The 13,754-nt window shown below is 34.5% G+C and overlaps 1 protein-coding gene across 2 annotated transcripts in view; it reads left to right on the plus strand.

Annotated features, from left to right (window-relative positions):
• The window catches only part of TUBGCP3 (tubulin gamma complex associated protein 3), a 175,444-nt gene that overhangs the window by 35,815 nt on the left and 125,875 nt on the right, over nt 1-13,754 (plus strand). For both annotated transcript variants that reach the window (XM_037799980.1, XM_037799981.1), the window contains exons 2-5: nt 968-1,075; nt 3,837-3,904; nt 9,328-9,405; nt 10,353-10,570. In XM_037799980.1, coding sequence (XP_037655908.1) covers nt 968-1,075; nt 3,837-3,904; nt 9,328-9,405; nt 10,353-10,570 — 472 coding nt within the window. The remainder of the gene's footprint in view (nt 1-967; nt 1,076-3,836; nt 3,905-9,327; nt 9,406-10,352; nt 10,571-13,754) is intronic.

A 13,754-nucleotide genomic window follows, 5' to 3' on the forward strand; every position in this document is an offset into this window, starting at 1 on the left:
CTTGGAGCTTTTTCTGCCTTTGCTTATTTGTGGTTTGGGTTTGGATTGTCTTTAGCCCCAGCTGGGATGTATTAGAGGAAAATAAGGAAATAAAATATCAAAAACAAAAACTGTGAATTAATTGCTAGATTTCCCCTTGATTCCTAAGCTTTATACACAGTCCACCTCTTCTTATTCGTCACTCAGAATCTTTTGAGAGCTGTCTTATGTATTTTTGCCAGAATTTTTAGACAACTAAAAATTACAAAATCGAAGAGAGATATGGTGGAGTGTGCTTACTCAGTCTTGACTGAGACTGCTTTCCTGCTTCTGACACGTTATTGACTTCTCTCTGGTGGTGGTTCTGCCTTGTGTTCTTTGCCTTGTTTGTTTTTTTTTTTTTTTTTTTTTTTTTTGAACTCTTTTATTCTCAATTTAATGGGATTTTTGAAGGCAGTGGAGGCAAACTTAGGTGTTTAAGACATCATCTTTATCTAGAAGTATAAATACAGTTTATAAATTACTTATTTTGATTGTTCTATGGTCCACGTCTTTTTTTTTTAATTTTTTTTATTTGACTTTAAACTTGGAGCTTTTCTGAGGCTTTCTTTAGAAGGCTTTCTTTTCATGCATCATCTTTTGGGTTGTAACTTTCCTTGCTCCATTTTCTCTGATTATCAGTCCAAATTGTTTTGTATCTTCTAGGATTTCTTCAGACTTTCTGGCCTCTTGCTATCTCACTTTCTTATTTTTTAGAACTTCCATTAATTAGTTAACTAATTAATTAATTTTGTTTTTATTTCTTGATAGCTTTTCTCTCTTTTCAGTGAAGAACTTGGAAATGTGGAACGGTAGATAAGTGTGCTCAGTCCACTTCGTAAACTGGAAGCTTCAAGTGATTGAAAATTAACTTGACAGATAATAATTGGTATCCGTTTATGCATCTTTAATTTGTCAGAGTTGTTAAAGCATAATGTTTTTTATGCAGCTGATGCAGCACAACAGTTCCAGTATGCTGTGCGAGTTATTGGCAGCAATTTTGCCCCAACTGTTGAAAGAGATGAATTTCTAGTAGCTGAAAAAATCAAGAAAGAACGTACGTATTTTTTGTTGTTGTTGTTATTTGTTGGATTCTTGAACTGTTGAAGCTTTATTGTGTGTGTGTGTGTGTATACATATAGGTATGTGTGTGTGTGTGTGTGTGTGTGTGTGTGGGTGGGTGGGTGGGTGTGTGGGCGTGTATATATATAGTTCCCAGGCACATTTTAATTGTAAATACTGTTAAAAATAATGATAACTTGATGGCTTTTATTAAAGCTTAGAGGAAGACATTTGTTTTCAGTTAGCAAAATAATTTAGTTAAGGGTGTGAGGAAGATAAAAGGAAGATAAAAGGGCTTAGTATAACTTCTTGCTTTTCATATGATTTACAGTATTTACTATTCTGTACTTGTTGATGAGATAACATAGCACACCATTTAGTCAGTAAAAATCTCTTAAGTGATACAAATTTTGCTTTTATGGTTGTCAACAACCAAACTTCTAGTACTTTAGAACTCACTTATGTGAACATTTTAATCTGAGATGGTATTTAAAGCTTTTTAAAATATTAATATATTAGAGGAGAAAACTTCCCTTGGCCTTAACAGTGATTCTATTTATTAGCAAATGGTTTATTAATAGATTATCTGATTGTATAAGGTAAGGCTATACTATTCCTCTTTACTTCTAGAGTTTCTATGGGGAGAGAAGCTTGACTTTGAGTATTGAGAAACCATGTATGAGAATTACTTTGTAGTCCTGGTTGAAGGGTTGTTTTTCCCCAGTGGCCTACTGCCTATTCCTCATGGTTTTCTGAGATGTATAAGCCAAGCTCTAACTGACTTGATATGGAATCCTGCTATGAAGATTATTACGTTTTCCCTTCTGGTGCCTAGCTATTTAATTATCCAGTGAATTAGGCTTTGGTCTTATTCTTAAGTGTTTTGGCAAACTTGTAATAACACCTTCTAGAGTTTCATTCTTTATGGAACAGTTTCCCCACACCAAACAGTTTAATTATTAACTGCATTTGGTAGTGGTCTGCATAGATCGAGTGTAACCAAGGTAGGTAGTGAGTCAGCTGGGTGGATGATAGGAATTGATTTTTGTGGCATCTGGCTGTAGTTGCCTTTGCATCTTTAGGACTTGATAAACAATCTGAAGTGATCCATCTGCTGATATGCTTCAGATATTTGATATTACTTGGTGTGCATGTATTATTTAAGGTAGAGGGATAAAAATGGAGTGTTTATCTTGCTATTAACCTATAAGAACTTATTTTCCTTTCGTGTTTATAAAACTATGAACATAAGAATACCATACTCTCTTCTTGAACCTTTAGATTATTACTGGTGAACCCACCCATTAGGTTCTATTTACACATATATCCTCTGGATCACTCCCTTTATTAATTTACAATTCAAGGCCTCAAGGTGAACATATTACACATATGGGTAGCGGCTAAAAATAAAATTTGCTCTTTAACTACATTGTTGCAGTGGATGTTGCAGGGAAGTCTTCAAAAATTTTTTTTAAAGAAGAAAACTGTAATCTACAGTTTATGTTTCCTGTGTATCCTCCGTGTTTTTGAAATTACAGCATGTTATATAATGATTGAATGTACCTCTTCTGACATATTCCCAACAGGTGTCCACCTGTTTCTCTTGAGCACCTCCAGTGAGCCCCACTTCCCTAAGTATCTACACATATTGTTGGACAGGTGTAATTGATAGAACGTTATAATGGTCACCACTGGTCTATCGTATTTCATAACTTTTTCAAATTTTAACATTTTTGAAATGGATTACAGTTGCTGGTATATTAGGTTAATTGAGTTATGGTAGCCTGCCCTCTGGAATAACACACGCAAAAAACTTTTCTTTTTATCATGGCTGACTTCAAATATAAAATACTGTCTACATGCAGATATGAAGTCATACTCTTAAACTGTGATAAACGCAAAGATTAACTGAAGACTAATGAAGTTATTATAATTTAGCTTTTAAAAGTAGTATCTTTTTAGTAGACTTAAGTAATTTCTTTGAGAGGCAACTATGCACAGGTAGACTGCTCATTGTTGTAAATGTAAGCAAGTGGAGTCTGTTTCCTCAAAGAACTTAAAATCTAATCTGTAGCTTCTTTTTCTTCATGGAACAGAAAATAATGTGAGCTTTTTATTTGCTACAGCTACCTTCAAATAACTTGTGAATGTGGTTGGAATCATCCCAAAGATATTTTCTACTTTCATTTATTAATCAGATGAATTAATGGATGAAAATTAGATAAGTTGTTTTGATTTTTATTTTGAAACTGAATATTTAACTCTTACATTTTATACTAAAACAAGATGAAATATTGCTGTATATTTCAACAAAAATGTTTAGAATGTGTAGTTGTTAAGCCAAATAAACTGTCTTAAATGTCATACTTTTTATTGCCCTTTTCATTTAGGATTCCAAAATTATTTTTACTTTCTATCCTTCCTTCCAGATAGCCATTATTAAATTGGTGATTGTTTGCCTCACTGGTCTGTTCATTAGTATTTGTAGATGGAATTTAAAAGATTGCGTCATTTTCATTACCTTAGTTAATTTTCATGTACGTTCTTTGAGCCCAGCCTAATACTGTCCATATTTTACGGATGTTAGAGATATTAAATAAGTTGAGCAAATGCATAGAGTTAAAGAGTCACTCATTGTCTAGGTCTTTTAATTCTTTTAAGTCTGAGATTCTTTTTTGGGATAGATGAGATAGTATCATAAAAATGAATTTCATTGTATGGGATTAATGTGCCGAGTTTGTTTTCTAACCTTGCAGTTATTAGACAAAGAAGAGAAGCAGATGCTGCATTATTTTCAGAACTTCACAGAAAACTTCATTCACAGGTATTATAAAAATATTCTAAAAGCCATTCTACCACTGTTGGTGAAGATATTAACAATATGTAATGTTTGAATGTTTTTTTTTGGGGTACCATGTTAAACTTTTAATTGTAGATAGTGTATGTTTTTTTTAAGAGTTTCAGTATTAGAAAGAAGTTTTAAGTGTATTTAATGCTAAATTGCTTATAAAGATGAAAGAAGCTACATGAGAAAATAGTAAATAGGAATTATTTACATATTAAATTTATATTACAGAAACCTTAATTACATTATTGGGAGGAATCATATTGGTAGATGTGTTGCTTTTTCTACATGTATTTGCAAAACCTTGTTTTTGTTCAGCGCGTCCTAATTTATTCTGGTACACTGAATAATTTAAAATTTTTGATTTTGAACATTTTGTGATTGGAGGTTGATTCATGAAAATGTATTTTTTTGAGCCATTCTAAAAGAGTTTGCTAGTCTATACACTAATAAATTAATTGAATCTTAGGATGAGATTTTTATTACATCTGTAAAGGAACTTAGTTCATCAAGCTGTCACTTTCTTTAATAGAGTAGAAAGTGAAATCCAGAGAGGCTTAATGCTTTGCTCAAGAAATGTTATAAATTAGCATTACAGCAGTAGAAATCACTGAGTTGGGCCTAATTCTACTAGTAATTAAACTCATATATTTTTTTCCCCAAATCTTCCTCTCTCTTCATATAAGCTGAAAAATAAGCTTAAATTTATTTGTTGGCCATTTTGCTTCCTTAGTAACTGTTCGATTTGATATACTAGGATTTACTGTTTTAAGAATGCTTTTCCATCTTTGATAATTTTACAAAGTAAGAAACAGAAACTTTTTTTTTGTATATTCATTTATAATTGACTGTTATAAAGATTTGCTATCAGATATCACATTCCCAAGATACTTTGCCTTACTAGGATCCCAAAAGAGAGAATTTCATCCAATAAAAGTTGTCATGTTAGTTAATATTGACCATTGGATGAGCACGTATTTAGAAAGTTTGTAACTTAAATGGTTGTGGTCCAAAATTTTAGAACACTGAATGCTTATTCTTTGAAATCAATGTTTTAATAGTGCCTAGCTTTCTAGCACTAGCCCACAAAAACCATTTTGGCACATTGTGTAGCTGAAGCATTATATATTTTCTAGAAAATATTAAAAGACAATAATCATATACTAACAATTAAACAAATTAGAGAGCCATATACAGATTAGTGTCCATTCCATCTTTTTGCCAAATATATAATTCCTCAAAACTGCAAAGGTAGTTTATTTTATTTTTGTTCTTTTCCTTAGTGAGGGTCCCTTATTTTCAGTGAGTGCTGTGTATACAATGTGGAAGAAAGGTTGATGATGTGGGATTACTATTTGCTATTGCTGTTTTTAGACTTATAGGAAGGAGGCAGGGAGGGCCGGGGTCAGGTGTGGTTTGGAGATGCTGGGGAGGGTGCCATGGTATACTTGAGCTGGAATTTGAAATATGGTTGATGATTAGAATTGAAGAGAGAGTATAGACCATTTTGGGAATGGAACAAGCAAATTGTCCAAGGAAGAATGATCAAAAAGTGATCAGGGTCAGTGTTCTAGTTTGCTAATGCTGCTGGAATGCAAAGCACCAGAAATGGATTGGCTTTTATAAAAGGTTTATTTGGTTACACAGTTGCAGTCTTAAGGCCATAAAGTGTCCAAGTTAACACATCAGCAATGGGGTACCTTCACCGGAGGATGGCCAGTGGTGTCTGGAAAACCTCTGTTAGCTGGGAAGGCACGTGGCTGGTGTCTGCTCTGGAGTTCTGGTTTCAAAATGGCTTTTTCCCAGGATGTTCCTCTTTAGGCTTCAGCTTCTCTCCAAAATGTCACTCTCAGTTGCTTTTTGGGCATTTGTCCTCTCTTAGCTTCTCTGGAGCATATGTCTGCTTTCAAAGGCCATCTCCAAAATGTCTCTGTAAACTGCAGTTCCTCTCTCAGCTCCTGTGCATTCTTCACGGTGTCCCCCTTGGCTGTAGCAAGTTTGCTCCTTCTGTCTGAACTCATATAGTGCTCCAGTAAACTAATCAAGGCCCACACTGAATGGGCGGGGCCACACATCCAAGGAAATTATCCAAGGTTATCACCTACAGTTGGGTGGGTTGCATCTCCATGGAAATGCTCAAAGAATTACAATCTAATCAACACTAAATACTTCTGCCCACACAAGATTTCATCAAAGGTAATGGGGTTTTGGGGGACATAATACATTCAAACCAGCAGTCAGTAAGGAGACCACTTGAGGGTCTGGAAGGGTTTGTGCTGAGGAATAGTAGTAACTGTGTCTTTTAGATAAGTTGAATTCAGGGTGTATAGGGCATGAATGCTGGGGAAAGTTATTTGTACTGGGCACTAATTAGATCTTATGTTGCCTTAATAGGTGTTCTTGCATTTCAATTGAAGTTAATATACAATTTTTAAAGTTTTATGTCTGAATGGAGGTCCTTTATTTTTCAAGAGCTAAGGTAACAGGACCTGGAGTGGTTTAGAGTTGTTTAAAACATTTACTATGTTAGAATTGTTCCAGTTACTCTTTGCTCCACGAGATCTGTTGTGTACCTTTTTCTGCCTTGCTTTGTGCTCTATAGGGCTACACCCTCTGGGCTCTCTTACTTTGTGGCTTTTGGTTGGCTTCAGCTTTAACTGGCAGAAGCACCAGCATGAGATTGCAGGTAGAGGAAGAATGAGGCCAGGCAACAATTTTGGCAGTAGCTTAGCTATGATCACAGATAATGCTGGGCGGTCTCTCTCTTATGTCTGTGCTTTCGCTAGTTTCTACTAATACAGTTTCCTCCCCTTGTTTCTTCAAGCCTAGGAGTAGTAATGGGTTCTTGCTGTTGTTATTCCCTGAATGCTTCAGCATCTCTTATTCTTTTCCTTAATCCTGTGCACACTTATGTAAATAGTCCCTTCATTAAACTCTCTTCAGACTTGGACTTATTCTTTTCATGTTAAAAAAAAGTTGCCTCCCTCTTGAAATATATTAAAACATTTGCTAATTTTTTGCATATAATTTTTTTCACTTTTGGAACTTTCTCCACTCTTCACCCCTGTATACATCTTTACTTTTCTAAAATAATAGCAATAAGGGCTCTCTTGTTGTACAAATAGAATTTTTTCTACTGTCTTTTCCTATGCCTGCTGATTATTTTTTGTCAGATATTCCTGAGGAAACTCCCATAGGTACTTGGAACCCGGCATCCTCAGAACTGAAAGGAACCCATTTTTATTTCTTATTATATACCACCAAACATCCATTCACATCTACTCACATACAACCTGCTTTTTTCTTCTGTATTCTCTATTTTGGAGAATGATAGCACTATTCCGATATTCCCAAAAAATAGAAACCTATGTGTCATCCTGAGTTTTCCCTTCACCGCCCTTCCCAAATTCAGTTTGTCCTTAAGTCTTGTTGATTTTACCCCTTAAATATGTCTCTCATCTGTCCCTTTTGGTGTCAGAAAGACCTTGGTTTGAATCCTAGGCACGTAGCTTTGTGATTCAGGTAAGTTATTTAGGTTTTGTCACCTTTGTTTCTTTTGTTTATGGAATAAAGAAAATAAATCCTGCATCATAGCATTGTTGTGGTGATTACAGGAGATAATACGTATTTATAAAGTACTTGGCCCATGTTGGAGTCATTAAATGGTAGCTGCTGTTATTAACTGATTGTTCTCTAATGCTTAAAAAAACAATGTAATCCAATAAAAAGAGCTGCTCTTTGGAAGTAGTTAGACCCAAAGTTGACATCTTAGTTGCATGCCCTGAGTAAATCATTTTCACTGTTCAGAGCCTGTGTTAGATGGGAATAATACCTATTTTATAGAGAATTATAAAGGTTATATGATTTAATGACTGTAAAACTCTTAGCATATACAAGGCTCACTAAATTATAGCTGTGATATTCATCATCAGTCATCTAAGTTCAGACCCTCATTATTTCGCCTCCAAATTACTATGGCATTCTTAATTAATATCCCCTTGTGTAGTCTTGCCTTTCTTCTAGTACATCCTTCATTAGGACTGTCAGTGTGATTTTTCTACAAGAGTGAACTGATCATGTTACCCCCCTGCACAGAGTCCTTCAAATGCTTCCTGTTGGCTTCTTCAGCTTAGAATTCAAATTTCTTAATACAGCATACAAGGTTTTTTTTTTATCTGACCCTTCATTCTATTTTCAGATTCCATTCTCACTCCTAGCTTTAGCCAAATCTGTTTATGTACAGTTCTTTGAAAAGGCTATACTTGGTCACCTTCTCTCCCTATCCCCGTTTTTTTTTTTTTATCACCCCAGCTAAGAGATACAAGTCTGTTTTGGGCATCCTTTCATGACTACTTGAGCCTGGATTGGGTGATTGTCTTGTGACTAGAAATGTTTTCCTCTGTCATTAATTTATCATTGTATAAATGATAACTGCACTGTACCTGTCCATTTGTCTGTTTGCCATAAAGTGAGAACTCCTTCAGGGCTGGTCCTCTTTCTTAACTTTGTCACCCTAGCTAGGGAGTTTATTGAATTGAATTTCTGAAAAACTTTGTGGAAATCAGTTTTTTAAGATTGACCATAATTGTAATACCTAGGATGACCTTACTCTTTAAAGAAACTTTTAGTGAATGTTTTATATAATGAAGACTTTATTTAATGTAAGTAACCATCCGATAATTTGTTTTGTAAATAAAGGTATTTATATATACTAGCTTATGCATCCAAGAGGTAAGGCTATATGACTAGAGTAGAATGCTATGTAAATTTGAGGGAAAAATTATTGAGGGTTGGATGCTGTTATGTTTGTGAAATCAAGTTGGAGTGATACACAGTTTAAAATTAATGACTGCAATATGATAATCCTCACATAGAAACTTAGAGGTTAGTTATCCTGGGTGCTTCAAAACCAACTCTTGAGTTTGAGAATACATGATGGTGAGACTTGCATCTTATACTTTAGAATTTTTTTTAAATAGTATTGTATTTGTGGCCTAAATGGAACATTGATAAAGGATAAAACAATAATCATTCACATATTTTACCATGTCATTTTTTGTGTAATCAGTATGCTTGTTGGTTATTATAAACATTATTTTAGGGGCAAAATACTGTTATTCAGAAATATGGTAATTAAAAAAATTGCCTTTATTTTCTCCTTATTGGAGTTAGTTTACAGGGAGTTAAAGGAACCAAGGGTGTTAGTCTCTTGACAGCTTATCTCTAGCCTTCTGAGGGATGGTGCTATTTATGATACCTGAAAAATGAATAAATTTGGATTTGATGTTACTCTGTGAATTTTAAAATGCATTTCTGTCTTGGAGATAATTTAGAAGAGAGTAAGATAAAACTGGAGAGTAGCACAAAGCTCTTATTTTAATATTGATTTTCTTTCTAAACAGGGAGTTTTGAAAAATAGATGGTCAATACTCTACCTCTTGCTAAGCCTTAGTGAAGATCCACGTAAGCAGCCAAACAAGGTAAATGGTTCTATTTTAACAGTTTAGTGTCCTTTAATTGAACACGTATTATCTGTGATGAGGCAATATACCAAATTTTGCTTTTGTAAATAAGAAAATAAAAATGTAGTTAAGAAAATAATATGAGAAAAACAGAAAACCTGCGTACTTTTCTGGATAGTCATTGAAGGTCAAGAAATTTGTTTTTGTTTTTTTTTTTAAAGGCCATTTTAAATCAGTGGGAAGTGTTTTCTTAAGATGTTTTTTAGGATTATGTTATTACTCCATATTTATGTATGATAAAAGAGAGCATAAATTATCAGTGTTCAGAATTTTTACTTTATTAGTTATTAATGTCAGCAAATATGGGTAATTATGAATTAGGAGACCCTTTAAGATTTCCTCTGCTTTCTGTTATTATGAACCTCAATTACTGTTATTCCATTGAAAACTTTATGATGCCACACAGGATCAATTTTTGTCACATGCAGTATTTGTAAGAGCTGTTTGACTGCTCTATTCCTATAGAAACAAGTATAATAAAATATTCTATAGAAACAAGTATAATAAGATATTCTACTAGAGAAATTTGAATGCTTAGAAGGTTGAAGAATGTAGGTGAGAGTCATATTCATCTCTAAAGCCTTAGTTTGAGTAATGAACATCTCTTCATTATTTAATATTGCTAAACTTTTAAAAATTACTTGAATTTTAGTTTGCTTGGTTTCAGAATAAATGTATTTAGTTATTGGGTAATATGAGAGTTGTTAGAATTCAGAAAACTTTCTAAAACTTCATCAGTTATGACATTTCAAAAGTATATAAGAACTAATTTGTTTAATATGTATGAAATCCAATTATAGAAATAGAAAGGAAATCTGAATATAAATTCTCTTTGTTGATTTGGAAAAAAGCATACTATAATTTCCTATATCTGTATTCCTAATGCATTTTTATTTTATATTAAGGTTTCTAGCTATGCCACATTATTTGCTCAAGCATTACCAAGAGATGCTCATTCAACTCCATATTACTATGCCAGGCCTCAGACTCTCCCACTGAATTACCAGGATCGGAACACCCAGTCCGCACAGAGTTCTGGCAGTGTGGGAAGCAGTGGAATCAGCAGTATAAGTGTGTATGCCCTAAATGGCCCAACACCAACACCACAATCTCTCCTTCCAGGGTAAATTCAAGAAGCATAAATTCATAGATTCTTTAAGTAGTAGAAACAGAATAATCCTCAGGCATTTCATCAGGCATTTTGTGTTCATTGAAAATATCTTTAGTGAATCATGTATCAGGCAATATTCTAGACACTGTGTTAGATATGATTTATCTTAGGATTTAAATCTTTTTTGGAACCATGTTACAAACAGGATTTTTTTACCACGTTTTATTGATTGTTGATTGTTAAGATTTTTGGCCAACTCCTAGCCTATTAATGAAAATGTACATTAGTAAAGGACCTACTTGAATAGAATCTATTATTTTGTGGTTACTGATTTATATTTCTATTTATTCTCATATTTATCTATCAATGAATATTGTCCAACTCAGAAGTATATTTTTCTCCTTATTGAATTATTTAAAAGAAATAATAAATAAAATTAAAAAAAAATAAGGCTGCCTTATCCTGAAAACTACAAACTAAAAATTATGGCACCTAAGTGTGTGTGAATTAAGATAATGAATTGCAGGAAAGCTCAACTAAGTTGTTAACAAATTTTGTAAATTAATATGCTATCAAATCTAATTATGTTTGGAAGAAATACAGAATTTATGGTTGAGAATAATGCAGGTCTCAAAGTCATTAATAGGTCTTTAGAACTTTTTTCATTGTAATGCATATTTTTATATATAGATATACAGGTGGCTTTGCCTTTTGCCATAGCTCATTCCTGGAAATCACAATAAAGCAGATTTTCATAAAGTAAATATTTTCCTAGACAAACAGTGTTTAGGGATTCAACATCAAAGAAATGATGTTTGACACATGAGCATAATATAATTATAAATAATTTTGTGTTTAATAGAATTATGTTAAAGATATTAGAAAATAGAACATGTGTACAACGTGCATTGATTATGAAAAGGGTTTAATGTTCTATAAAAGACAATGTATGCATTTAAAAATAATACTCTATAAATTTATTCTAAAACTCATATTTTAGCTGAAGGAGTAAACTGACATTCTCAGTAACACCTTAGAATTTGAGAGGATTAAGTTCGGTAGTATAAAAAGACTGTATAGAGAACTTTGAAGTGACGCAGTTTTTTAGAATCAGTCCCTTAAATTTAGAACTATACTCAAAGATGTAATTTTAGTAAATGTCATAGACTTTTTTTCCCATTAAGAAATAGAAAAAAAATAAGAACTGCTTCCGTTTTTACGTCTTCTCTCTTACTTCATTAGTGGATTAGAGATGGACCCACCGATGTTACACCAGTAATAAATCAAAGCTCTGCCACTTGGAAACAATAAGTGTAATTGAGATTGTTATTATATTTCATAGCCACAGGAAGTGATATTTTTGTTACAGCTATCAAAGCGTATGTTGTTAGAAGTCAGCCATCAGGTTCTTAGATTTTTTTTTTTTTTTTTACAAGGGGAACACCAAACATACTTTATTAGCACAGAAGAGCAGCCATAACAAGGCACAACAAGCAGAAATATACATTAGCAGTCAAAGAGTTAGTGTTACATACAGATATAGCTTTTCTTTTTTGTGGCATTGGTAAGAGCCATAAGAGATCTAAAATAACATTCTGTAGCAGCAGGTAAGGAAACTAAGGAACACTCACCAGTGACACAGAGTACATTAACAAAAAGACACAAGAATGGAGTGACTACTTTAGTGCAAAATGTCTAGGACAGAACTGTAAGTTCAGTTCAATACCAAGAAGCAAACACTAGAATTCAGTATTTCTTCCAAAAAGAGCTCGCTGAAGTAGTACTGCATGCTATTCTAAGTGACAAAAAGATACTAAGTTATTTACAGATACAGTGGTTGTACAGTACCTTTAAATCTGTAGTTTAGTTTCAGATTTTCCATTAAAATTAACTGCACTGAAATTCTACAAATTATACGTCAGCAAGTCCCCTACTAGAGTTTACAACAGTGATAAATACTACCATCCAAATTATTAATTGCGCTTTAACAATCTCGACATCAGCAACCACTGTAGTTATTATTATCTGACTTGTTTAGGCATTATCTATCCTCATTTTCTTCATGGTTCACAAATTCATCATGAGCATGGGAAAAGATCCAACTTTAATCAATCAACTATTAGACTGCACGTGTCAAGTTAAAAAAAAATCATACACAAGACTTTTGTTGCAGGAGCTATTCCAAATGCCTGTTTTAAGTTAAAAGCGCTCATTTAAAATTAAAAAAAAAAAAAAAATATTTAGGGCCTTTAAATAAATTTCTACTACTAACTTTATAAGTCTGAAATTTTAAGAACTACTATTTAGAAAACCTGGTTTACTTAACAGTACCTTTTGCAGGAGAAAAGGACATTGACTATAAACTATATCAACATTTAAGTGAACTGCACTATGCCCTTGTGGACAGAAAATTGCATTTCTTTTGAAAGGAAGGCAGTCTTTATTTTTTGGACTTCCAAAGCTTGTGTTGTAATAACTACAAATATCATTACTTTTGGAAGATTATAGAAAAATTCTTAGAAAAAATAATAATTTCAAATGCACTGTTGAAATACTCATCCAGTGCGGTCGCAGTTAAATCGTCTGGGGGGATGGCGGCCGGTTGCTGAACCCTCGGCTCTCGGCGTTGCTCGGAGGGTACCAGCGGCGGGGGCTCTTTCCCGGAGGCGAGGGCGAGGCGGGGGACTTGGCCAGGTCCCCGGCGGTGGCATGCAAGGTATGGAGGGCGGCGAGAAAGGAACAGGCGGGACACTTTTTTCAGGAGGGTAAAGCCAAGAGCGTTTATTAGGGGTGAGCACAGGTTATATAGGCTGGCATAGAGGGCGGGGGTTGTTACAAGCCAATGCTGAGGGGATAAAGGCTAGGATTGGTTCTGAGAGGGTGCGGAGGTTAGGATTGGTTCTAAGAGGGTTCGGAGGTTAGGATTGGTTCTAAGAGGGCGCGGAGGTTGTTTGAAAAGGGGCGGGAGTTGCTCTGGCAACGGTGTCTGGCAACAGTGTATGCGCACTGGTGGTGGCGGGAGTTGCTCTGGCAACGGGGGGTGTGCGGGCAAGATAAGGGGGTGGGGAAAAGGCGGTTCCCTCCGGCAAGCCTCCCCTCACGGTGGTATTTTGGGTGAGGAAATGGGGCCTGCCTCCGGCCTCACTTTCCCAGGCCTGGGGGGCTGTGGAGGGCGCTGTCGCCCGTGCCCACCACC

The sequence above is a fragment of the Choloepus didactylus genome, chromosome 12 (genome assembly GCF_015220235.1).
Source record: "Choloepus didactylus isolate mChoDid1 chromosome 12, mChoDid1.pri, whole genome shotgun sequence".
NCBI classification, from domain to species: domain Eukaryota; kingdom Metazoa; phylum Chordata; class Mammalia; order Pilosa; family Megalonychidae; genus Choloepus; species Choloepus didactylus.